General features: G+C 46.2%; 1 protein-coding gene across 8 annotated transcripts in view; it reads left to right on the forward strand.

The window, feature by feature from the left end:
- The window catches only part of DIXDC1 (DIX domain containing 1), an 89,343-nt gene extending 66,536 nt beyond the window's left edge, over positions 1 to 22,807 (forward strand). For 5 of the 8 annotated variants that reach the window (XM_079954698.1, XM_079954700.1, XM_079954699.1 and 2 more), the window contains 14 exons: positions 2,963 to 3,114; positions 5,570 to 5,659; positions 5,753 to 5,806; positions 7,758 to 7,808; positions 10,374 to 10,478; positions 11,415 to 11,468; positions 11,792 to 11,884; positions 11,986 to 12,057; positions 12,693 to 12,779; positions 12,924 to 13,085; positions 14,370 to 14,436; positions 16,652 to 16,760; positions 16,930 to 17,038; positions 18,929 to 22,807. In XM_079954698.1, the coding sequence (XP_079810824.1) occupies positions 2,963 to 3,114; positions 5,570 to 5,659; positions 5,753 to 5,806; positions 7,758 to 7,808; positions 10,374 to 10,478; positions 11,415 to 11,468; positions 11,792 to 11,884; positions 11,986 to 12,057; positions 12,693 to 12,779; positions 12,924 to 13,085; positions 14,370 to 14,436; positions 16,652 to 16,760; positions 16,930 to 17,038; positions 18,929 to 19,009 (1,286 nt within the window). In that variant the 3' untranslated portion in view covers positions 19,010 to 22,807. Of the gene's footprint in view, positions 1 to 2,962; positions 3,115 to 5,569; positions 5,660 to 5,752; positions 5,807 to 7,757; positions 7,809 to 10,373; positions 10,479 to 11,414; positions 11,469 to 11,742; positions 11,885 to 11,985; positions 12,058 to 12,692; positions 12,780 to 12,923; positions 13,086 to 14,369; positions 14,437 to 16,651; positions 16,761 to 16,929; positions 17,039 to 18,928 lie in introns of all 8 variants that reach the window. The other 3 variants (XM_079954701.1, XM_079954703.1, XR_013833337.1) reach the window with 2 other exon arrangements.
- Positions 22,808 to 23,097: the final 290 nt, after the last annotated feature.

Genomic DNA, 23,097 nt, shown 5'->3' on the forward strand with positions numbered 1-23,097 from the left:
CTAGGGATTCATCCAGCCCAGCCTTTCGCATGATGAATTCTGCATATAAGTTAAATAAGCAGGGAGACAAAATGCAGCCTTGTCGTACTCCTTTCCGAATTTTGAACCAGTCAGTTGTTCCATATCCAGTTCTAACTGTAGCTTCTTGTCCCACATAGAGATTTCTCAGGAGACAGATGAGCACTCCCATTTCTTTAAGAACTTGCCATAGTTTGCCATGGTCGACACAGTCAAAGGCTTTTGCATAGTCAATGAAGCAGAAGTAAATGTCTTTCTGGAACTCTCTAGCTTTCTCCATAATCCAGCGCATGTTTGCAATTTGGTCTCTGGTTCCTCTGCCTCTTCTAAATCCAGCTTGCACTTCTGGGAGTTCTCGGTCCACATACTGCTTGAGCCTTCCTTGTAGAATTTTAAGCATAACCTTGCTAGCGTGAGAAATTAGTGCAATTGTGCGATAGTTGGAGCATTCTTTGGCACTGCCCTTCTTTGGGATTGGGATGTAGACTGATCTTCTCCAATCTTCTGGCCACTGCTGAGTTTTCCAAACTTGCTGGCATATTGAGTGTAGCACCTTAACAGCATCATCTTTTAAAATTTTAAATAGTTCAGCTGGAATACCATCACTTCCACTGGCCTTGTTATTTGCAGTGCTTTCTAAGGCCCATTTGACTTCACTCTCCAGGATGTCTGGCTCAAGGTCAGCAACCACACTACCTGGGGTATATGAGACATCCGTTTCTTTCTGGTATAATTCCTCTGTGTATTCTTGCCACCTCTTCTTGATGTGGCAAGAATACACAGAGGAATTATACCAGAAAGAAACGGATGTCTCATATACCCCAGGTAGTGTGGTTGCTGACCTTGAGCCAGACATCCTGGAGAGTGAAGTCAAATGGGCCTTAGAGACAGACACACTTAGAGGTAAACTGGCCTTAGCCAGGTGAGCCACTGGTTCTTATACAACAGTCCAGCATTTCTGAGGGCAGCTTTCCACATGGCGTTTTGTTAAGTGTAAACCCGGGATGTTTTAAAGCCAGGGGCCCATGACTCAATGTGGAACACCCTGGGGTTTGCCTCTGAAATATGAAGATGGCCCTTGCTCTTTTTCAGCGAAAATTGGTTTGGGCTGTTTCCACACCCTCATGGTCTCTCATGCTGGTTTTAATCAGTTGGCTGATTTTTAACCTGCTCTTCCTCCAATGAGCTAAGGGCAGCACAAAAGATTCTGTTCTCCTTTCTCTGTCTGCACAACGACCCTGCGAAGGAGGTCTAGGCTGAGAGAGACTGACTAGCACAAATTCACTTGGTGAAATTCACTGCCAAGTGGGGCTAGGCCTTCCTGGTTCTAGTTGGTCACTCTAACCACCACACGATCACGGCAGTTTGTAATTAGGTTTGTAATCTGAATGATCCATATTGTTTAGATCATGCATTTTGATTTCTAAAATGTATGTCACCTGCTTTCTGTACAAAAACAACATTCCAAAGGAATGCATTCCAGGTTTCAAAGCATCCTTGACATCCCCTTAGAAACAGCCTAAGTCTCAGCTGGCACAGATAAAAACAGTGCAGTTTCCCTCCCTGATTATAGGATCCCCAGAACAAGGATGAGAATGAAAAACTGCAGCAAGGGCTCCATAGTCCATGCAGATGATAGGATTTGAGGCAAAGTCCTGTTTGAGCTTAATTTTCAAACCTATGATGTGACTGGGACACATTTGTAGTGGTCTTGGGGGGACTCGCTTAAAGCTATGAAAGTATGTGGAGGGGGCGAGTCCCAGAGAAGTCCTTTTTATCATTCACAGTACAGGGAAGGATGCTTTGTCCTTAACTCAAGGAAAGCAGTGGGTGGGTGGGATCCTCAAAACAAAAGCCTGAAATCCCCCATCTGACTAAGTCTGAATTCATAATCGCAGAAGCTGGAACAGAGCCTGGGAAAATGGGGGTTGGTACTTCCCCTCAGTCATTTGGAGTGACTCTTTAAAAAGTATTGGGTAGTACTTGCTTTTTAAATAATAATAACAACAAATACAACATGTAGCATTTTTATAATGTTTTTGTGAGTGTTCAAAGCATTTCACAACTTTATCTCTGCCACCCTTTACAATAGCTCTGTAAGTGAGCATTTTTCAGTTGGGGGTGGATGGGTTGAGGCTAAGAAATAGTATTTTGCCAGAGACCCATCTAAGGAGTTCATAGCTGTATTGAGATTTGAACCAGGCAACTTCTGAGATGCAGTCCTGTGCATGCTCATTTGGAAGTAAAGTTCCCTGAGTTCAGTAGCCCTAATTTCCAAGTCACTATGCATAGGATCCTAGCAGGGCAAAGCAATAGAAAAGTCCACTGTGCTGAAGGAAGGTTGGATAAAACTAAGGTGTCTCTCTCTGCCCAACCCTGTCCAGATCTGTCAGCCTCTGCTTGTGGGGGAGCTGCCTATCTCTAAATAATGTGGAAGGAAGGGATTAGGTCCCTTGCCCAGGGTGTTTATAGTCTGCATTAGATGGGCAGAGAGAATGGGGGAAAGATGGCAGGTAGGATGCTGTATAAACGTGGAAACCAACATGGCATTACAGATTTTGAGACAGGAGTGACTTGAAAGCTGTCCTCCTGAAAAACAGTAGCATTGCTGTTGGGCCTTGTGCAAATTGGCGCACTGCCTGGCAGTGGGGGCAGAGAGACAGTTAGTGTGAACGTGGCCTGTGTGCCTGCCTTACAGTTTCCCAAATGCAGCAACTAGAGCAAGACATTAGTTCAAATTAGCACAGTGTGTCCTCTTGCGAGGATTCTGCCAAGATGAATTTTCACCTAAGGACATAGCATCCTGTTGTTAATGGCAGGAAGTCGTGGAAGTGTACAAATTACCCGTAGGCATGTGCTATATTGTTGTCCCCCTTCTGAAGTGCAGAGGAAACTAGTTTTGGCCACCCAGAGTTGTTCAACCAGCACATTGTTTTGCTTGCAGAAGAGACGTGCTCTCCTTTTCCCGTAGAGTTGCAGCAGACCAGGTGTCCTGCGACAAGCTTGGAGACTACATGGGAGGAGCAGCTCCTGGAGCAGCAAGATCACTTGGAAAAGGAGATGGAAGAAGCAAAGAAGATGATTTCAGGACTGCAGGTATCTGCTCTGCTTCCTCTGTCTGCATTTAGCCCATTTGCTTCTAGCGGCCACAAGTTGATGTTGTATGTAATTTGAGGCATGGCTGTGGGAGTCAGAGGCTGTTGGTTCAGCTCCTTGCCCCATATTTGCCCACTCAACCACTTGGATCTGCGGAAGTGGCACTGTCCCCTCCTCTTGTAATAAAGCAATGGTGTAATACCCACACTTTGGAACTCCCGGCCTATTGACATAAGGCAGACACTTTTTTGGCAACTGCTTAAAACATTTTTGTTTAGGTAAGCCTATCCTGACATATAGAAACCGAGATGTTTTTAGTTTTCAGATGAGTTAAATTGTTCTTTAAATATTTGCTTTTAACTGGGTTTTTTTTACTGATAATTTTAATGTCTTGTTTCTTTTGTAAACCGCTTTGAGGTTTTCTTACAATCAAGTGGTATACATGTTGTTAAATTTATTTAATGTTGTTAAATAAATAGTTTCCCAAAAGGGACCTGCAGTTGGTAGTTCTAGAAATTCTGAGAAAGCCCAGGGAAGACAAGAGAGACATGCTGCTCTTTAAACTTTCAATACTAACTAATGAAATGTGTTGAACGAATGCTTCAGTGCTGAGGATGCGCACTCAGGAAGCACATCATCACCAAGGGCATGGCAAAGTAAAAAATTCACAAAGTGGCACTGGCATAGGGCTGGGGAGGGATTTATGTCATTCTCTGCACCACTTGATGACCATAATAGTAGCACAACTACATTCTGCACAGCAATAGCAAATCATGATTGGATGTGTTATCTGGGGGACAAACTGTGTTCTACCAGATGCAAGGTGCTGGGAAAATACATCCCCACACCAGAAGTGTGGTCTGAGATGAACAGGTCTGGGCTATGTGTAACAAATGCATACCAAGTACGCTATTCTGCTTTTTTTTCTTTTTAAAAAAGGGAAGAATACACAATAAAAACCATAGAGAAAGGGGGAGAATACCTTCATCAGATCAACAGTTGATAAAAAGCTAGAATATAGGTTTCCATCTAAGGCTTCTAAAGGACTGAGTTTATTTGCCTTGTGAGAAGCCTTGCTTCAATGATGAGAGATAGTGTTTCTTCCTGACCGGTTTGTTCCTCCACCTCTGACCCCTCCCTGGTTACGTGACCCACCCACCTCCTCCTCGCTGCTCTGCTTGGAGGTCAAATGCTCTGTTCCTTCTGCTAAAGACTCTGTACTTTCTCAAGCACCAGCATTTTCTGCTCTGGGAACTGTGCTGGTTTTGAATTGTAAATGTTTATGTATGAGTGCACAAAGGCAGCATTGTGTTGGCAGCATCAAACAGGGCAGGCAGGAGGGTGCATTTGCAGCCGGCAGTGAACGGGAGACACAAAAGGCTCAAAAAGCAAGCAGGGCTGCTTGGTGCCCTGCTGAAAATCGATTGCCCACTGTACCCTCTGAGATCACGCAGTCCCTGCTCTGGTTTTTCATGCTCCGGGAGCCAACGGGAGGCAGCTGGTACTCGGGGCGGCAGCTGCCTGGCATCGTGTCTCCCAGGAGAAGTGAGGAGGCAGCTGATCCCACTGTCCAGGAAATTGGATCTGAATAGTCAATTTTCCCCTTTAAAGCCTCTAGTTCACGAGGGTTTGATTGAAGGCCCAGGGCTTAGCATGTTTCTTTGGGAAGCAGGACAGTAGCAGCTCCCTGGTTGGTCCCGACTGGATTTCTTGCTGGGCAAACTTTGGGAGCTCTTGGCATAAGGAATGCAAATGTGTATGAGGGTGGCATTCTGCCAGGGTTGCCTCTCCCTTGGTTATCTATCACACACATTCTGCCAACTTCAGAGTTTAGCCTTGCCGAATCTCAGTTGGACTGTCCCTGCCATTGGACACCAGTGTTGCTTTCCAGTGCTCTCTCTGGGATCTAAGTAAAACAAAAGTTCAGCCTGCAAAGTAAAGACTGCTTGCCTTGCATCTTCCATATCTTAACTCCTGTCAGCTTCTGTCTCCTATAGTTATTTTCATGCTCAGGTCTGCAGAATGGGAATAATTGCAGTCTAAATTCACATGGCTAGAATTGCGTCTGTCTCTCTTTCTCCCTCCGTCTATTTCCAAAGTTCAGAGATGAGTGTCGATCCTTAGGTAGCCAAAACAGCACTTATTCATACTCAAGTTCAAGTTAAAATAGATATCTCTTGGGAAACTAAGCTTGCTGTTTATACTGTTACAACTTTGAAGCCTTAGCGGTCTGCCAAAAGCAGCACTCTTATTTCTTTCCCTTGTGTCCAAATACCGCTTTTAATGTCATCTGAGGACAGAATCCAGTTTTTGTGCTGTTGGGCACCAGTTGCTGAAACAGACAAGGTTGCACATCCCAGACAGGACATTTCCAGACGAGATTGAATTTCTCTCTGGCACGTTTCCATGGAGGTCTCTGATTGGGCCTTTCCCTTTGCCTTTGTTGCTTTGCCAGGCCTTGCTGCTCAATGGGTCGTTACCTGAGGATGAGCAAGAAAGACTGTTTGTCCTTTGTGAACAAGATGCCTGCCCTGAAGAGCAGCTGGTGAGTCGGAAAGGCTTTTTTCCCGGAGACTCTTCTTTGTGTGTAGTATCTCTGTGCAGGCACTGGTAAATAATTGCAATACTTTGCCTTCAGATCATAGTCCGAAGCCGTCTCGATCAGAGCATGGAGGAGAATCAAGAGCTGAAGGTAAGAAGAGGCAGACAGGATGCAAGGGAGAGGTTCCTGGGGCACCAGCTACTGAGTCTTGTAGCTAACTTATAAAGCCCTAAACAATTTGACACCAGGTTGCCTGACAGACCGCCTGCTCCTCTATAAACCTGTAAGATTACTTAGATGGTTTGGGGAATTTTTACTTGTAGTAACAGACCCAACAGAACCTCACAGGGTGGTTACCTGGAAACGGGCATTTGGCTCTAGTTCTCCTGGCCTTTGGAGTGCCCTTGCCTCTGCCATATAGGAAGCACCACCCACCAATTGCTTTAGACAAGGGGAGGCCCAAGAGGTTTGAATTTACTTACAGTGGTGCCCCGCAAGACGAACGCCTTGCAAGACGGAAAACCCGCTAGACGAAAGGGTTTTCCGTTTTGGAGGTACTTCGCAAAACGAATTTCCTATGGGCTTGCTTCGCAAGATGAAAATGTCTTGCGAGTTCCTGCGGGTTTTTTCCCCTTTCCCCCCCCTTTTTCTAAGCCGCTAAGCCGCTGATCAGCTGATCCGCTAAGCCGATAAGCCGCTAAAAGCCGCTAATAGCGCTAATCCGCTAAGCCGTCAATGGGCTTGCTTCGCAAGACGAAAAAAACGCTAGACGAAGAGACTCGCGGAACAGATTAATTTCGTCTTGCGAGGCACCACTGTATTTACTTTTGCATTTTGCAAGCCGCTTAGTGGACCTGATGGTCAACTACAGGATATATACCTAACTGTTGAGGATGTCTGTGAGATGGGAAGCTTTCGTCTGATTGCGTTTTAAAACTTCTCACTTGGTCAATTGTGTTTACACTGGAGGAGTTGAATGCTACATGCAGGGAAACGGTGGCTTTTTTGGGGGGGGGGGTGTCTAACATGCAAATCCAAACCATTACAAATTTTCAGTGCGGGGCTATCCCAAGTGTGGGGGTCAAGGGCTATAAAGTATAACAAGGAACAAGGGCCATGTCCTGGGGAAACACAGATATCCCCCGCCCCCTCAGGATGCCCTTGCATTCACTGAGGGAAGCAAACCATGCAAACTGCACAGACCATGCTCATCCTGAACCACTTCGGTTCTGGTCATTGGCAACCACATCCCTTGGCAACAACCAGGCCTGGACTGTGGGAACCAGCTGCAGTGAAGGAGCATCCCTAGCACTAGAAATTATATCCCACAAGGGCTCTTTACAAATTTCTTAACATAAAGCTTAAGTTCCCCATGTGTTTTCAGGTTTTCCCATGGAGAACTGTGAGGGCTATACTTCTGCACTGGGCTTTACTGCAGTCATGGCTTTCTGTAGTTAATTCTCCCCTTTTATCGTGTGATTCTGGTTGCACAAATTTCTGCACCCTCTCTTCTTCTCCCCTGTTACAACATCCTTTCTTCGGCAACTAAGAGAAGCCTAACTCTGCAAGGTGTTATTGAAGCCTACTTAATGCTGAAAAGTTACGCTATATTTGGAGAACTAATGGGGGCATTAGTTAAGATTTCTAGCCATGTCTAAGTGTATTCACACTTTCATTGGCAAGATGAAAGCAGCTCAGGAAAAGGCAATTCTGTCATGTCTGTCTCATCTGGGGCCCATGCAGAAGTTGGCAGCGAGCCCAGGACTCTCACTGGAAGCTGCATTCTCAGCACTGGGCCGAAAGAGAGATTTTGAGGGATTGTCGGTTTTTCCTGTTTCCCGTTTAATGTCGAGTCCTTAAGGGAGCAGGCGGTGCCCAGGGGGGCGTTCATGCAGGCATTGATTTCTTCTTGGTTCCTTCAGGCTCATTAAAACAGGTCCTGTACAAAATTCCATTTGATTTTCAAGCATGAAAGAGGGTTTCTTTAAAACATTTTCAGGTGGGGGGAGGATGAGCAGTGAAGGGAGGTGGGAGAGGCAGCATTGATTTTGAGACAGTGACATCAGGATGTCATTGCAACCTCACTTTGTTCAACTTGCAGAAAGAGTTGCAGAGGCACAAGCAAGAAGCAAGAAGCCTGCAAGGGGTAAAGGTGAGACAATAAAGTTTAAAATATTGGCTAAGGCCTATTGTTGCAGTTTGGCGTGATTGGGGAAGAAGTGCAGAAATGGCTCACCCAGCCTTAATGTTGGGTCATGCTTGCTTTTCAAAGAATCTTCTTTTGCACATCTGAGAATCTAAACCATGGGTGGGCAAGCTAAGGCCCGGGGGCCGAATCCGGCCTAATCGCCTTCTAAATCTGGCCCACGGACGGTCTGGGAATCAACATGTTTTTACATGAGTAGAATGTGTGCTTTTATTTAAAATGCATCTCTGGGTTATTTGTGGGGCATAGGAATTTGTTCATATTATTTTTTTCAAAATATAGTCTGGCCCCCCACAAAGTCTGAGGGACAGTGGACCGGCCCCTTGCTGAAAATTTTTGCTGACTCCCGATCTAAACTGCTAGCAATGTCTGGAACGGACTCACAACTTTCATTCTCTCTGTGAGCAGTGCAGAGTTTTAAAAGCAACCAACTGGAGGTGTTGAACCTTGAATTCTGCTTGTGAGTTTTTCACCCCGACAGGATGACTTCTGAACATTTTGTAATACACATTTAACCCCCACCTGCCTATCCAAATGTACACAGATGTTTGTAGCTGAAGATCTCTCACACTGGGATATATGGCGGGGTAAGGGGGGGAGATACTCCAACCAGGAAGATAAGTGTTACCCGTCTAAATGCCTCTCTCCATCAAGACTCCCCCAAGGAATGTGTCTTTTTGGTAGCACTCTATACCCCCCGCCCCTGGCTGCCTAGCACGCTTGCCATTTCCCAGTTGGTGGATTCTCCAGAGGGAAATTAAAATGTGAAGAATAGCTGGAGAAAATGTGAAGGCGATTTGAGGAGCATTTGCATTTGTGCTGAATGTGCAAAAACTGATTTATGTGTCTGATTGCAAGTACTCTTGACGTTAATGTGGGTTTCTGCAAGCAGTTTGTAGAGTTAGAGGCAGCTTCTTCTCTGTTATTCAGTTTCCAAAGGACAAACTGAATAGGCAAGGCTGGGGAAATCCCAGGGGCCTGGACACATCAACCTCTAAAATTTTTAAATTGTGATTCCCTACCTGCCCCCCCCCCCAAATGCTGGCAAAACAGGATGTAGAACAATATGTGACAGCATGAGAAACTGATACTTAAAAATTAGATTATTGACTGTAAGGAGCTAAAATATTTAACCAGACCTGAGGACAGGTCATTCTGGGTGGACTGAAAGAACAATCAGTGATTCCCTAATAAATGCTGTCTTTGCCATTTGAAAAGTGCTGAGGATCAGGTGGAAGTAGACAATTTGAAAGGGTCTACCCAGCCGTGGGCTCTGGCTCTGCAGTCAACACTCATTGGTCAAAAACAATCACATCCCCACTGCACGGCAGTTTAAAAAGTCAGTGCTTGCTTTGAGGAAACGGTTGTGCGAATCTGTCTTCTCCTGAAGGTGAAGGTTGTTGCTTCATGGATCAGTGTACTCATTCCTAGGCGTACAACACACATATGAAGGATCTGCAACAAATCTATGTGCCGTGCTTGGCTGCCTTCAGCTTGTTTATATCCCGGCCATGTGATAATCAGCTCCAGAGCAAGAGGTATTTTTAGTTCTGCCTCCTCACCTGATGTTGCTGGAGGAAGAAACCTGTGAGAAACACGAAGGGAGAGTTGTGGAAATGTACCCTGCCTTGGACAGATACAGCAGGATTGCAGGGCAATGTGGTTCTCAGAGCTTAGCTAGCTCAAATCCCATGGTATTCCCCGGGCCATTAGGCTTTAAATTGCATGCATGCTTCACATTCATTTTACTACATGTGTCTTGCTATGGTTTAAGTATTTTGAGATCTTTATTTGGTCCACTAGCAGCCCTCAAAACAAGTGTCTCAAACAATATCTATGCCTGAATTAAAGGCAATTTTGGTAAAGCAGTTCAGATCCTACCAGGCTACAGTACATGTTGCGTCGATAATATCGGGACGGTCACAGCTTCCCTATCTCTGCTACAGAGATTAGGATTGAGAATCTTCATATAGTGATACTCTGAATGTTATGTTCTCAGCTTTTCAGCCCCGGTAGATGTTTACATCTTTGAGTGGGCACTAGGGTACTCCTAGGTGAGTGTTGTATAGTTCTGCTCACTTGAAGACACAATGGTAGCTTCTCCTTCATGGATTGTGTAGGTGGTCACTGAGTGGTGGCCGTAGGAATTGACTCTGGGCCGCACAAAAGAACCTCTAAAGGCACATATTTTTGCCCATATTTGTATCACTTTAGCTGCCTGAGCAGCCCTGGCGACAGATATACCTTTTGAGATGCTGACTGCTGGCTGGAGAGTGGTGAGATCCTGGAGTTTGGTCTAAACAGTTCACCTGGGTTGGCCTGCATAGTTCTCTTCCTGTAGCCACTGTGCTCTTGCCTTCTGCACCTCCCTTCCTTTTCTCTTCACATTTTAGTCTGTAGGTTCTTTACACTGCACATTTCCTCAGAAGTAAGTCTGAGTGCAATTATACTTGCTTCATAGCAAATGTTCCAGGATGGCAGCCTGAAGTGGGTGCGTTTTATTTTTCCCAGGACGCCTTGCAGCAGCGGTTGGCCCAACAGGATGCTCTGATTCTTCAGATAAAGCAAGAGCTGCTTAGAGCAAACATGGACAAGGAGGAACTGCATAGCCAAAATGTGAGTGGCCGTTTTGTGTTGCAGCGTCGTGTGTGAGGTTTCCTCTCTGGAGACTGAAGCTCATGGGACTTGTGGGAGGGGTTGTAGCAGGAGAGCATGCACTTTGCCTGAAGATGGTTCCAGATTGAATCCTTATCCTCTCCAGGAGTGTGTGTGTGTGTGTGTGTGTGTGTGTGTGTGTGTAAACCATGTGATGTGAATGGCCTTCCTCTGCCTCAAAACCTAGAGAGCCACAACAAGTCAAGAGTAAACAATACTGGGATAAGTGCACAGGTAATTGTGTGCAGGCATAAGGCATAACTTCCTGTGTTCCTGTAGGGGAGTTCCATGCCATACATTTAAAGCATGTTGCCTCCCCCTAAGAATCCTGGGAACTGGAGTATCTCAGGGTGCTAGGAATTGAAGCTCTGTGAGGAATGAACTACAGTTCCCAGGATTCCTAGGGGGAAACCGTGACTGTTAAAAATGCTGTAAATTAATATGGTGAGAGGGCAGGCCCATGGGGAGTTGGGGAACCGGCCGTAACAAGACTGCTTAGGGGGAAATTTCGTTGCTACAGCTCAGTGGCCTAATTAATGCCTTCTGCAGCCCATTCTCTTCCTGAGGGATCAATGTATGTAGTTATTTGCATTTTCCAAAATCACTTCGTCTAGTGAGAAGGGAGAATGGCTTCCTTAGTGTACTTGGCAGTAAAGGATGGCGCAGATCTGCAAATCTTTTACTTCACAGCCAGGGCTGCTTTAGCTTCAGAGCTGAGCTAGAGCCACCCTGTAAATTCAAAATGGAGGAAGCGTCAGTGCCCAAGGAAGGGCTAGGGAACAACAGGGGCCTGTGTGTGTGTGTGATGGCACATTTTGTGGAGTGTTGCACTGGGTCTCCAGAGCCAGGGGGTACAAACAGCACACCTAGCTCACTACTCAGTTGTTTCTTATGCAGGCTGATCTACAGAGGAAAGTGGAAGAGCGGAATCGACTTCTCGCTGAATACAAAGTAAGGAAATCTTCCTTCCTCTCTGGGGTTGGGAGGGGACATACTGCCCAGGTCACTCCTGCAGTGTAACTGGGAAATCCTCCTCACGTGCCCTTATAATTCTGCCTCTCTCCTATTCCCTTACCTGTAGCTGGGTTGTGCTACTGAGTCTCTCCATTATCCAGGCAGCCCAGTGTTCTGGGTGCCCAGCTGATCTTTCCTCTCCAAAGAAAGCCGTGTAGCAACAGCTGCGTGGCCTGTGCTGACCTTTGCCCCCAACTTTGCTCCCATCCAGTACAAGCCTCCTTCCCCTGCTGATGACCCCAATTCCCACTGTGTTGCAGAAGGAGCTGAGCCAGAAGGATCGGCACTTGCACCAGCACCAGGCCAAGATGGAGGAGATGCTGCGACAGCTCTCCGAGGCCAGCTATCACCAGGTACCGGCACCACCCCCCTGCCCTGCTGCCGCCACCAGTCCCCGTTCATGTCCCAGGCCTCTTGGTTGTGTTGCTTGCTGATCCATTTCTTCTGTATGCAGGCGGAGCTGGAGCGAGAGCTGGAGCACAAAGAAGCTCTGTTGGCTCAGTGTATGAAGAAGGATGCAGAAGAGGTGTGTGAAACAGCAGCAGAACTTCATTGTTTGCCTTTTGCAAGTGTGGCTTTTTGCTGTTACAGCACAATAATAATAATAGTAACCTCTGATTACACTGCAGTTAGACTAGAAGCAGCAGCAGCAGCATTGGATGGAAACAGATGTAATAGAAAAGAGAAAAAGAGTTGAGGATTGAGCTTAGCTACCACCTAGCTCTGAAACTGAAATGACTGATGTGCATATCAGCAAATTGAACACTTGCTCTGTTGTGAGATCACCCCTAAAAATGAAGGTGGATTCTCTGGCTTAAAAAGAAAAAAAAAAAGAAAATCATAATGTACTCATTTGAAGCATTATTAATTATTTTTTTAAAAATCATCTAAAGTGCAAAACTGCTCTGGGAATTTGGGAGGTGGTGACAGCATGGACACCAGCCAATCAACACAATGTGCAGCTGGTTTCTGCTACAAACTTGCAGAACCGCTTCATGAAAGTGCTTCCAAAAATGGACTTCGTTCCTCTATAAATCTTCTGCCTTCACTTTGGAAGACCCCCAGAATATGGTGGCAAATGAGGCTGGGTCTGTAATCCATTCTTAGCTCTGTCTCCTTGCCTGTGGCCACAAAAGTTTTCCTTTCTTTCACGCCAACCAGGTGATAGTCTACAGCAATCACGGCTCTCAGAGCAACGGCTTCCTGCAGACGTCAGGAAAAGGAGCTGCTTCTACAGCACACAGAGGGGTAAGTTACTTCTTTCTCCTTCTCTTGGGGCTCCATGGAGGCTTTGCAAGCCACCTGCTGGAAGGGCTCAGGGGTATTGCAGGGCAGAGCCTCTCAGAGAAGCCAGGCTTGCTTCCTCCTGATCTCTCCTGATCTCCTGGACAGACCAACGACCTGCAGCTGGTGCGCGAGGCCCTGCGCAGCTTGCGGAACAGCTTCAGCGGCCACGACCCCCAGCACCATACCATCGACAGCCTGGAGCAGGGCATCTCCAGCCTGATGGAGAGACTGCACCGCATGGAGATGCAGAAGAGGCAAGAGAGGAGGGTAAGAGGTCTCCTGGGTCATGCTGGGGCGATGTTGCCTCTTTCTGCACCATTTGTGGCTTGTGGGTTTACCTGCACATGGGGCCTGGAGGAGTCACTGCTGTGTAAGCGCCTTTGCCCTGCATGGACAGACCATGTGCCCATGACACTTTACAGTGAAGAGGGGGTAATAAAGTACATTATTATCATCATCATCATCATTATCTCTGCTATGAGCCCCTCCTTCTGCCATGCATGCTCCAGCAGCTGTAGGCTAAGTTCAGGGCATGTGCACTTGCTGGAGTCCTAGAAAAAGCACTGGGTGAGAGTGTTATGGGTTGAGACTTGCATTGTGACAAAGGGGGAGTTTGCAGCCACCTGATTCACCCTGGAGGGATTCTTGAGGTAGGGGACGTAGAGATGCATGTTGTCCTAAAGCACTAGCTCCACCAAAAATGAATGCTTTTCCCAGGCACTGTCTGGGATGTGTCTGGGATTTGGGAGTCCTGGCTTTGATCTAGGTTTTGTGGTGTGTGAATTTCAGGCTTCATGGCTTAGTTGCAGCTGGGCTATATTACGCCAGGCAAATATGTCCAAGGAGATGGGAGTGTTGGATCCTGCTCCTGACTCTCACAAGCTTGCTGCGCCCTCCCTCCTTTAACAGGCCTCTTGCCGCTTTCCCACTGGAGCTTCCTCCTCTAGGAAGCCTTGAGGGTGACTTCGTCACAAGCTGTGAAACGGCTAAAGGGCCGCCAGTTGCAGCCATTGCTGTAGGGCTTTTCAGTCACTCACATCACTGGATGCTGTCCTTGGTGGGGGTCATTTTTGAGCAGGCTCTTGCTGACATTACAGCGGCACATGCTCCCTTTGTCCCAATTGGTGCGCACACTTGCGCATGGTCCTTTAATCAGTTTAACCCATCTGTTGTTTTCCTCTCTGCTGACCTTTAAGATGGAGCCCCTCGCGTTTGTAGCTGCTACTCGGCAGGCAAACCTGGCTTGCCTCTCAAGCTCTCAAGTCTCCTGAGCCTCTGTGATGTTTGCTCAGCTCAGCGATGCAAAGACCGGTAAATGGTTGCCCTGCATTGGAATAGTAAAAGTAGGCCCTTCTGTCAGAGCTTTAAAGTAGATTCTCCAAGACTCTCCAGGAGCAACAAGAGGAGACAATTTCCAAGTCATTCCTGTCCTTGGATCCTCAACCCCAGAACCTATTTGTGATGCCAGGGCTCAGTCCTGAAATCTTAATAGTAATAATAATAATGTGCCTATGAGCATGAACAGAGTGTCTTTCTGGTTTCCCCCTCTAGATCCAAGGAAAATCACCTGCCGGCCACGCCACGAACGAGTACCGAGAGTCCTGGCCCTCCAACTCCAGTGAGTGCAGTTCCAAGACTGCTCTCTCATTCCAGACAGAAATCTCCTGCTTCAGGTCTAGACTGTCAGTATTTTGTGGGAGGGATTCAGTTACATTCCAGAAAAGCAGGTTTGCACCGTTCAAGTGCATTCAAGTGCTCTTGTTGCCCTAGCACTCCACTTCCAAAAAAGAATGGACCTTTTGTGGTTAGGAAAGTGACAGGGAAATATCTCTGGAAAGTGTAGGGTGGACAAATGATTAACAGGAAGGCATGTAAACACCTTGCAAGCAAATTCTGATGAATGTTCATTAACATACCAGCATAACCTTCTTGGTAGCGGCTCCCAGACTGTGGAACTCCCTCCCTAAAAAAGCTAGACTGGCTCCCTCCTTGTTGTTCTTCCATTGGCAGGTGAAGAGCCTCTTGTTCCAACAGGCTGCTTTATTGAAAGGGCTGGTGCTGTGCTGTTTTTATTGTAATTATTTGTATGCTTTGAACAGGTTTTATATGTGTATATAGTTATAATTTTATTCATGTTTAATTGTTTTTTTAATTATTGCTCTTTCTATGTTTTTAGCAATTCTTGTTTTTATCTGTAAGCTGCGTTGAGTCCCATTAGGGCAAAAAGGCGGGGTATAAATAAGCAAATAATAATAATAATAATAATAATAATAATAATACTGCCCCATAGACCAATCAGAACAAATGCTCATTTGTCTAACCTCAATGTAAGTTTTGTGCAAATTGGGACAAATGCAGAATAAATCTGGAGGGGCTGCCAGATACTCTGGAACAGAGGCTGTTTAGCAGGGATGCTTTTGGAAATCTGGGCAGGTCTTGCTCCTCCTCACTCTCACCCCTGACCTGCTCACTCTCCTACTTGCCCCTTTGCCTTGGACTGTTCCTTTCAGCAGCTTCACTTGGAACTAAGAGCTTGCCAAGGTGCAATTGTTGGCACAAAGTAGACTGCTTCGGTCTCTGGACACTACTGCACCATAAATAATGAACAACTCCAATTAATATTTACTCTTAACATCAAGCAGAAAACACCACCTTATTCTCCGAGGCCTTGCAGTGTCTTACCGCAAACAGGTTCTGCCATCTAGTGGTCACAGTTGGCAGTGGTTCCTTGCTCCCCAGCCATTGCAGCTGGATTTTTAAAAAATGGGCATCTCATATCCATCTCTTATGTCATTCTGGGTGGACCATTTCCTTCCCCACCATCATTGCATTGCATCTATAAAACAGAAGAGTTTTTGTCTTATGAGAAATCTTAGGCTGGTAATAAGCCAAGCCTTTAGACCGAAGCATTTTCCAGGAAGTCCAGTCATAGCTGGCATCTGTACCTGTCTGATCCATGCTCACCCCTACCTATACTGAAGATTAATAATAATAATAATAATAATAATAATAATAATAATTTATTATTTGTACCCCGCCCATCTGGCTGGGTTTCCCCAGCCACTCTGGGCGGCTTCCATAAAAACCAAAAATACACTAAAATATCACAGATTAAAAACTTCCCTGAACAGAGCTGCCTTAAGATGTCTTCTGAATGTCAGGTAGTTATTTATCTGATGGGAGGGCGTTCCACAGGGCTGGCGCCACTACCGATTGTGAGTTGTGTGCAGTGGCAGATAGGAATAAAGCTGCTTCATGTTCCTGGACAAATTGGCTTGTTGAATCCCAAACCTTCCTCCCACATCCAGTTTGTTGGAAATAGCATAGATGTAGCATGAGGGATGTACACCTGCATGACTATTCCAAAAGTAGGGAGAGACGTATGTGCTGTGTAATCCTTGATAGGCAGGCATGCCTGCAGCTTCTCCCTGTGCCAATTCTCTGCTTATCCACATAGTGGTGTTGGTTTTGGGGCCAGTGGAGGCATTGCAGGAGTTGTGCTTTGAGACTGCAAAACGGCAACAGGATTCTTGATTTTATCATTGGCTGGATTATTGCCAGTGACTCCAGAGGCTGCACGCAGGATGATGCTGTTGTGGGAGAGGTGTTGTGTGGCCTGGGGTCTAATCCACTGGTGTTGTCCCTAAATGCTATTGGTGACAAACTCTGTAGAGGTGTGAAGTGTGTGTGTGTACACAAACAGAGAGAGAGAGATTTCTGTCAGGGTGTGGTCTCTAGCCCTTGATGTTAGGTGATCTCTCACGTTTTCCTTCTCTAGCTTCTCTTTTAGAGTTGGAGGGCTATAATTTAACAGAGTCCGTCTGTCTTTGCAGAACTGCCTCATTCTCACAGCACCCCTGCAATGAGCAGCAGTGCCTGCACCAAAGTGCTCTACTTCACGGATCGCTCCCTCACACCTTTCATGGTGAACATACCAAAGAGGTGAGGCTGTCATGGGGGGACTTAAGTCAGAATTTGTGCCTTTGTGGGGATGTTCTTTCTCCCAGCATGCACTGCAACAGCTGCTGCACCCATGGGGCCCTGTGTCATTTATGCCACAAGCTGGCAGTGAGACTGGCTCTACCTCTCTCCTACTCTTGTGTCTGTGCAGGTTAGGTGAGGTGACTCTAAGGGACTTCAAAGCAGCTATTGATCGGGAAGGAACACATCGCTACCACTTCAAAGCCCTAGATCCAGAATTTGGCACAGTAAAAGAGGAGGTATGTAACAGTCTCTCATTAGGACTTGAGCCCACTGTGACATGCCCACTTGTAGAGAGTGGCAAAATGGCAGTTGGTTGTGCGTGGGGATGGGAATGGAGGAGAAGTTTGATTTTGTTTGCATCCCAATGAGAGACTTTTTAATTAATACTTCTCGAACTAATACACAAACTGGAACACAGCTATCCTTTGAAATCTGCACTTCTTTGAATTTTGCGATGGAGGCTTTCCAACCAAACAGTGTGTGCAAAAAATGCATGCATTAGGGGAAAGTCACTACAAATTGGTGAAAATTACAAAAATGCATTACGTTAGTTGTAATTGCTTTCAAAATATATTTGGGGAAAGTGCGTACAAAAATGTGTTTTATTAGGAGAAACCAGCCCTAAACCATTGACCAATTTGCATGAGGATTTAAAAATAATTTCAAATTGCTGCAGAAATGAGGAGAACTGAATTTAAGGTTGGAAAAATGGGAAATTGAGAGAAACCGAATTTGACATATTCCTCCATCCCTAATCGTGTGGTCACTCTTTTTCATCTCTGTGTGCTCATGCTTGGCCTGTGTCCTGTGGCGTGGAAGCCCCGGGGCAGAAAGGCCAGGGTTGGCCCAGGTGTGGGGTGTCACGTGGGTAAATCATTCAACCTTAAAGTACAACTGAAGAATGTTGCATAAAAGCAACCTGACTATTCAGCAGCCGCCCTCTACAGAGCTACAGGCAGAAAGTGAAGTCTCCAGACAAATCTGCTGATGAATGTCACCCAACCAATAAGAGTGCCAAAGATCTGGGAACTTGTCCTGTTTGATTTGGCTGGTAAGGACAGGTTTCTGCAGCGCTCGGCTTGGGTGATGTCACTGTAATAGCTAAAGGAGGTTAGGCCATCACGTAGGGCAAGGACCTGCAATTTCTCTGAGCTTACAAGGCCCTGATCATCCTGCAAGCTTGCAGAATAAGCCTTATGGTGCAAAACTTGTGAGATTCCCCAGAATGTGCAACATAATCCGTTTGCACCTTACAAAGGAGTGACTTTCTGGCTCTCGGTTTTTACAGGTGAATCTGAGTGCGGTGAACAGAGAATTGCGCTTGTGCCTGGAGGAGCTGGGCTCAGGCCCACCTACCCCCTTGCTGCCATGGGCTTCATCGTGTGAGGGCATGGGCATGTCATTGTGTCTCAGGATCAGCCTGTGAAAAGGAAAAATGTTAATAGCGTTGGGGCTCACTGGGATAACCATTTGACTATCAACATGAGGGTGGCCTTTTGATCTCTCATAGTAATCCAGATACAGAGTTGAAAAGAGCAGCTTGCCCTACAGCAGTGATAGGGTACCTTTTCCATCCTGAGGGCCACATTCCCTCCTGGACAGCCTTCCAAGGGCCGCATGCCAGGGGTGGGCATGGGCAGAGCAACAGCAGGCTAGTTTGCGCATGCACACACATTCTTTCTCTCTCCTCCACCCATGCAAGCAAGAGGCATTATAAGAGCTCAGGCATGTCCTGCACTAGCCCCCAGACACTTAAGGATGGTGCAAAGCAGATATACTGAGGGGTGGGGACTGAGAAGAGTTCTGAGGGTCAGATACAGATGCCTGAGGAGCTGCATTTGGTCCCTGGGTCTGAGGTTCCCCATCCTTACCTAAAGTCACCTGGTAGGTTTATGGTTGAGATAACATTTGCACTGAGGACTCCTGACGTGCAGCTGGCTCTCTTAGCCACTGTGCCATGCCAGCAGCTGGCCGTTCAAAACACATCCTGAGACGTGCTTAGGGAGAAGAAGCTTCAACCCACTCAAACTTGCAAGAACCGCTAGCCTTGGTGACTCTTGGCACAGGAACATCTGCACGTACCCTCATTTTGTTAGCAAGTTTCTCTCGTTTTGCTTTTCTCACAGGTTTTCCATGACGACGACATCATTCCTGGGTGGGAGGGAAAGATTGTGGCATGGGTGGAAGAGGACCATGGGGAGAACTAATCAGAGACCACCCGAACTCTCTTTCCCGGGCGACCCCACCACTGGTCTGCTGCACTTCCCAGATACCGACCAAAAAGTGTGTGAACTGAGATGCATCTGTCTCGAAACTGCCAAAAGGAAGGAACGGACTTCTCTGCAAAATGACGGGTATAACGTTTTGCCACAAGCGAAGAGGATGTATGGCACTTGAGTTCCATGGCCAAATGTTGCGTTGTTTGAAAGTCCCATGGTGTGGGGAGTGGCCCTCCTCTCTTTTTCAGTCATTGTCAGCCTTAACGGTGTGTTGTCCCTGCTTCCCCTTCCCCCTGCTGTCAGAGAATCCAGAGCATTTTCATTGGGAGACGTACAGTATTACAAGGAACCTTGCACTTAATGGCGGAAACTTAGAAACTGTCCTCTGGAGGCAGGCAGCGCTGTCACAGCTACATTCTCCATATTGAAAGCTCTCGCCAGCCAATCATTCCAAATGACTCTGTGCCAGACAGCATCGGGAGCCAACAAGACTTTCTTGAGAGAAAGAAGTGGGTTGGATTGTGGTTCAGATCATGAGTTGGCAGCATCAGAGCGGGGTTGGGGTGTCGGCTTCTGCTCTTCTTGTTTCGCTCTCCTATCCTGGAACTCTTGAGGGACATGAAACGATAGTTGGATTGCTTTGGGGGGGGGGTATGGGTGAGGAGGGTTCTTTGCCCTTTCCTTCAACTGCCTTGTCACCCTCTCGCTTTCGTTTTGGCAGAGGAGGCCACAGAAAGGTCCACGTCTTTGTTTCTCCAGGGATCAAGTGGCAGAAGAGAGTCCAGTCCATGCATTTGTTCTCTTAAACTCCAGTCCAAACAGTAGGAGAATGTAATGTGGGTCCCTCGGAAAGGGGGCTTCTCTGTCCTCTTCCACAAGTCAAGAATTCGTGACTCTGCTTTTCTCCCATCACCATCTCAGTTCTTTTCCAATCAGCCTGTGCTGAGACTCATGTGGGACTGAGATCCCACTTTGCTGTTTCAATGCTATTTATTTTAAGTGGTTGGACAGTGGAATGCACGTTGAACTGTTTCATGTGAGTCTCATTGCAAGTTTTCTAGTGAGAGTGTGTGACTGTGTGAAACCACCTTCAGGAAAGCCGAAAGGGAGCAAGGCATCAGGCACATAACCTCTCTGGTCCCCTGGTTTAAAACTGTTGCATACAATCGCCCCTCCTTGTGGTGGCTGTCTTTTTCCTCTACTGCCCATGGCGGTTCCCTTCCCTTTGATTAAGGCGGGGTCAACTGGCTTGTTTGCCTCAAGCAGAATCTGCAGTTTTGCCCAGCACCGCTCAGACCACTCTTCAAATGTGGCGTGCAAAATGGGTGGTGTGTGCTTGCGGAGAACAAGTTACCCAGTTCTCTGAGCCACAGCAGGCACCATGAGCAGGGCAGCTGCATGAACTGGCTCTCAAGCATAACACACACACTTTTCATAGCATAATAAAGCTTGGACAGAAATTGTAGCCATTAAGGTCAGTGGAGTTTAAATAAGTAGGTTTAAGTAAGAGTCTTTGGGGCACACCTACACATCATTTTGGGACGCATCCACTTGTTGCTTACATCTGTTCTCCACATGCCAAATTTGGTCTCCTGGTAGTCCAACCGGCAATCAGTACTGCTTCATGTAACATGATACTTTTTAGCTTTTCTTGGATATGGACTTTCTGTGTTTCCAGCAATGCTCTAAAACGCAGAACTGGGGAGTGCAGGGGGTGCCTCTTGGTAAGTGAACCCATGGCATCACTGAACTGAAAAGCAGATGGTGAGTGGCAAAATCAGGAATATCACTCCAGCTAACAGAGATTGCTGCCTCCACCAGCCCAACTCCATGTATCTGCATCTCGTCTTCCTTCCAGCACAGTCCTGTGCGTTGAAGGTGGTTGCAGGCCTGCATGTCTCTGGTGCATGCACCAGCACTCTGAATGAACGTTTCTGTATGTCAGCCTGTTTCATGTCCTTTTTCATGTGAGGCTGGACATTTGAAGGAAAACTTGGCTTTTATCATTTTATAGATTTTAAACATGTCCTTTTTGTAAACTTGTTCCTGTTTTTTGGAATTATTTTGTATCCATTTGCATTGCTGTTGTTCAAGGATGGTGTATATTTTTATACCGGTGCAAGTATTATTCCCCTCTGTATATTTCTGCACACATGCTGAGCTGTATTTTACCCATTTTTCTAGAGGACGCTAGCAGGTTTTGTACAGCATCCTGTTAATGCCACCACCCCAAGTGGCTCCCATTACTAGGTTTACTTTACTATGAAGGTATTACAGATTCCTAATGGTTTTATATTTTGCCAGCTCTTTTCTTGTACTGATGGTGTTTTCTGTGTTGTTGGTCCTCCCGATGCCCTCAGTGTACAGAAAGTGCAGTAGTGCCTTTCTAAACCCTGCCCTCATTAGAATCCGTGTCTGCTGTTAGCAATTCAGAGTGCAATCCTTGTTGTCCTTCAGAACAGCAACTACCAAGCTGGCTTTTGGAGGTGAGAGCTTATTACTAAATGGGAAGAAACAGGGTTCTTCACCCCTGATAAAGGAAAAACTTCCTTCTCCTCATGGAATTACTGTTTTTTCTGTTGCATGAATTTTAGTAGATTGCGAAAAGGCAGCATGGAATTATATTTACTAAACAAAGAGACAGAGAAGAATTGTCCAGTGGTTTGTTTCCCCCCCAGGAAGAGTTATGCTTTTAAGCTCAAACTTGTACTCACTTCTCAACAACTTAACTTCAGTTTAATTGAAGCAGTTCTTCCTTTTCAGACAGGCTTCTTGGCAGAAATGTGGTTGTGGTGGTGAGAGGGAGCAAAGAATACCCTGGTTCAGGGGGTCACCTCAGGAAAGACTTAAGGACTCTGGCTGGTTGCAATCCTACATACTACCATGAACCCCAGTGGGATTTAGTTATCCAAAGTGGGTGCAGGGTTTCAGCCTCAGTCTTGTAGCATTAAGGTTGAAGTTGTCGCTTGCATTTTCCTAAGACTATCACCACTCTTTCATATCAGTGTTGTCCTCTTTCTACAAAACACATAGTTTTACTTTGTTTCTGCAGTTACACCAAAGGTGTATCTACATGGCTGAGGCTGATGTAAAACTGGCTTAGGTGCCATCACACTCTAACCATCAGAGAACCACAGGAAAGTATCTCTTCACTATCTGAACTACAGTTCCCTTGAGTCTTTGGGGGTAAGCAGCAATATATTGCTTAAATCGTATGAAAGTTTGTCATGTAGATATGCTCCACATTTACCATCCCCTCATAAGGATGAGGAACATTGGGGAGGTACAAAATAGGCCTGAAATAAAATTAATCATTCATGGAATAATGGGGGCAATTGTATTTCCCAACTGGGTGCATCTCAGTATTTTGGACTACAGCTTCTGTGGCTAATGGGAGTTGTAGTCAAAAACATCAAGTTAGGGAAGGCTGTATTTGAGACTGAAAAGTAGGGAGAAGTCCTTGGTTTTTCTCCTCAACATAATCTATGCCTGATTTTTACACAAACTCGAGAGATGTTCTGCTTCCTTTTGAAATTCCTCTTTTGAGTTCATATCCTTGCAGCATGTCCCATGCAAGCTATGTATAAAATGCTCTATATTTTGTATAGAAATTCTGAAGTCTGCAATCATTACTATTACAAGGGGGGTTGCTCTCACAACCTACTCCCTGCACATTGCTGGCCAAGAGAGACCTGAAGCTTGTTTGTGTGCTGCAACGCACACATTTGGATTTGTGGACCGAGACTTTAAAGAAAAAAATAACCTCCAATAAAGAGAGTTCACAAACCCAGGTCTGATTTGCATTTTTTGTATGCAGTGGGGGGGGGGATGGTGAGAAGCTTGCTAGGTGCACTGAGCATCACATAAGACATGCTTCCTGTATGTCAGCAGGTGTGTACTGTACTTGAGGAAGAACCCTTCGGCAAGTTCTGAGGCTGCCATAGGAGGTGCTGCTGCCTGGGTCAGGTGTGAGAAGGAAGTCAGCCAGCTAAGGAAACAGAGGCCAAGGAAGGAACTACAATTTAAATCCCAAGCATCTGTGCCAGCCCAAGCAACCTGCTTCATTCTTCAGCAAG

Source organism: Podarcis cretensis (assembly GCF_951804945.1).
Source record: "Podarcis cretensis genome assembly, chromosome: 15".
NCBI classification, from domain to species: domain Eukaryota; kingdom Metazoa; phylum Chordata; class Lepidosauria; order Squamata; family Lacertidae; genus Podarcis; species Podarcis cretensis.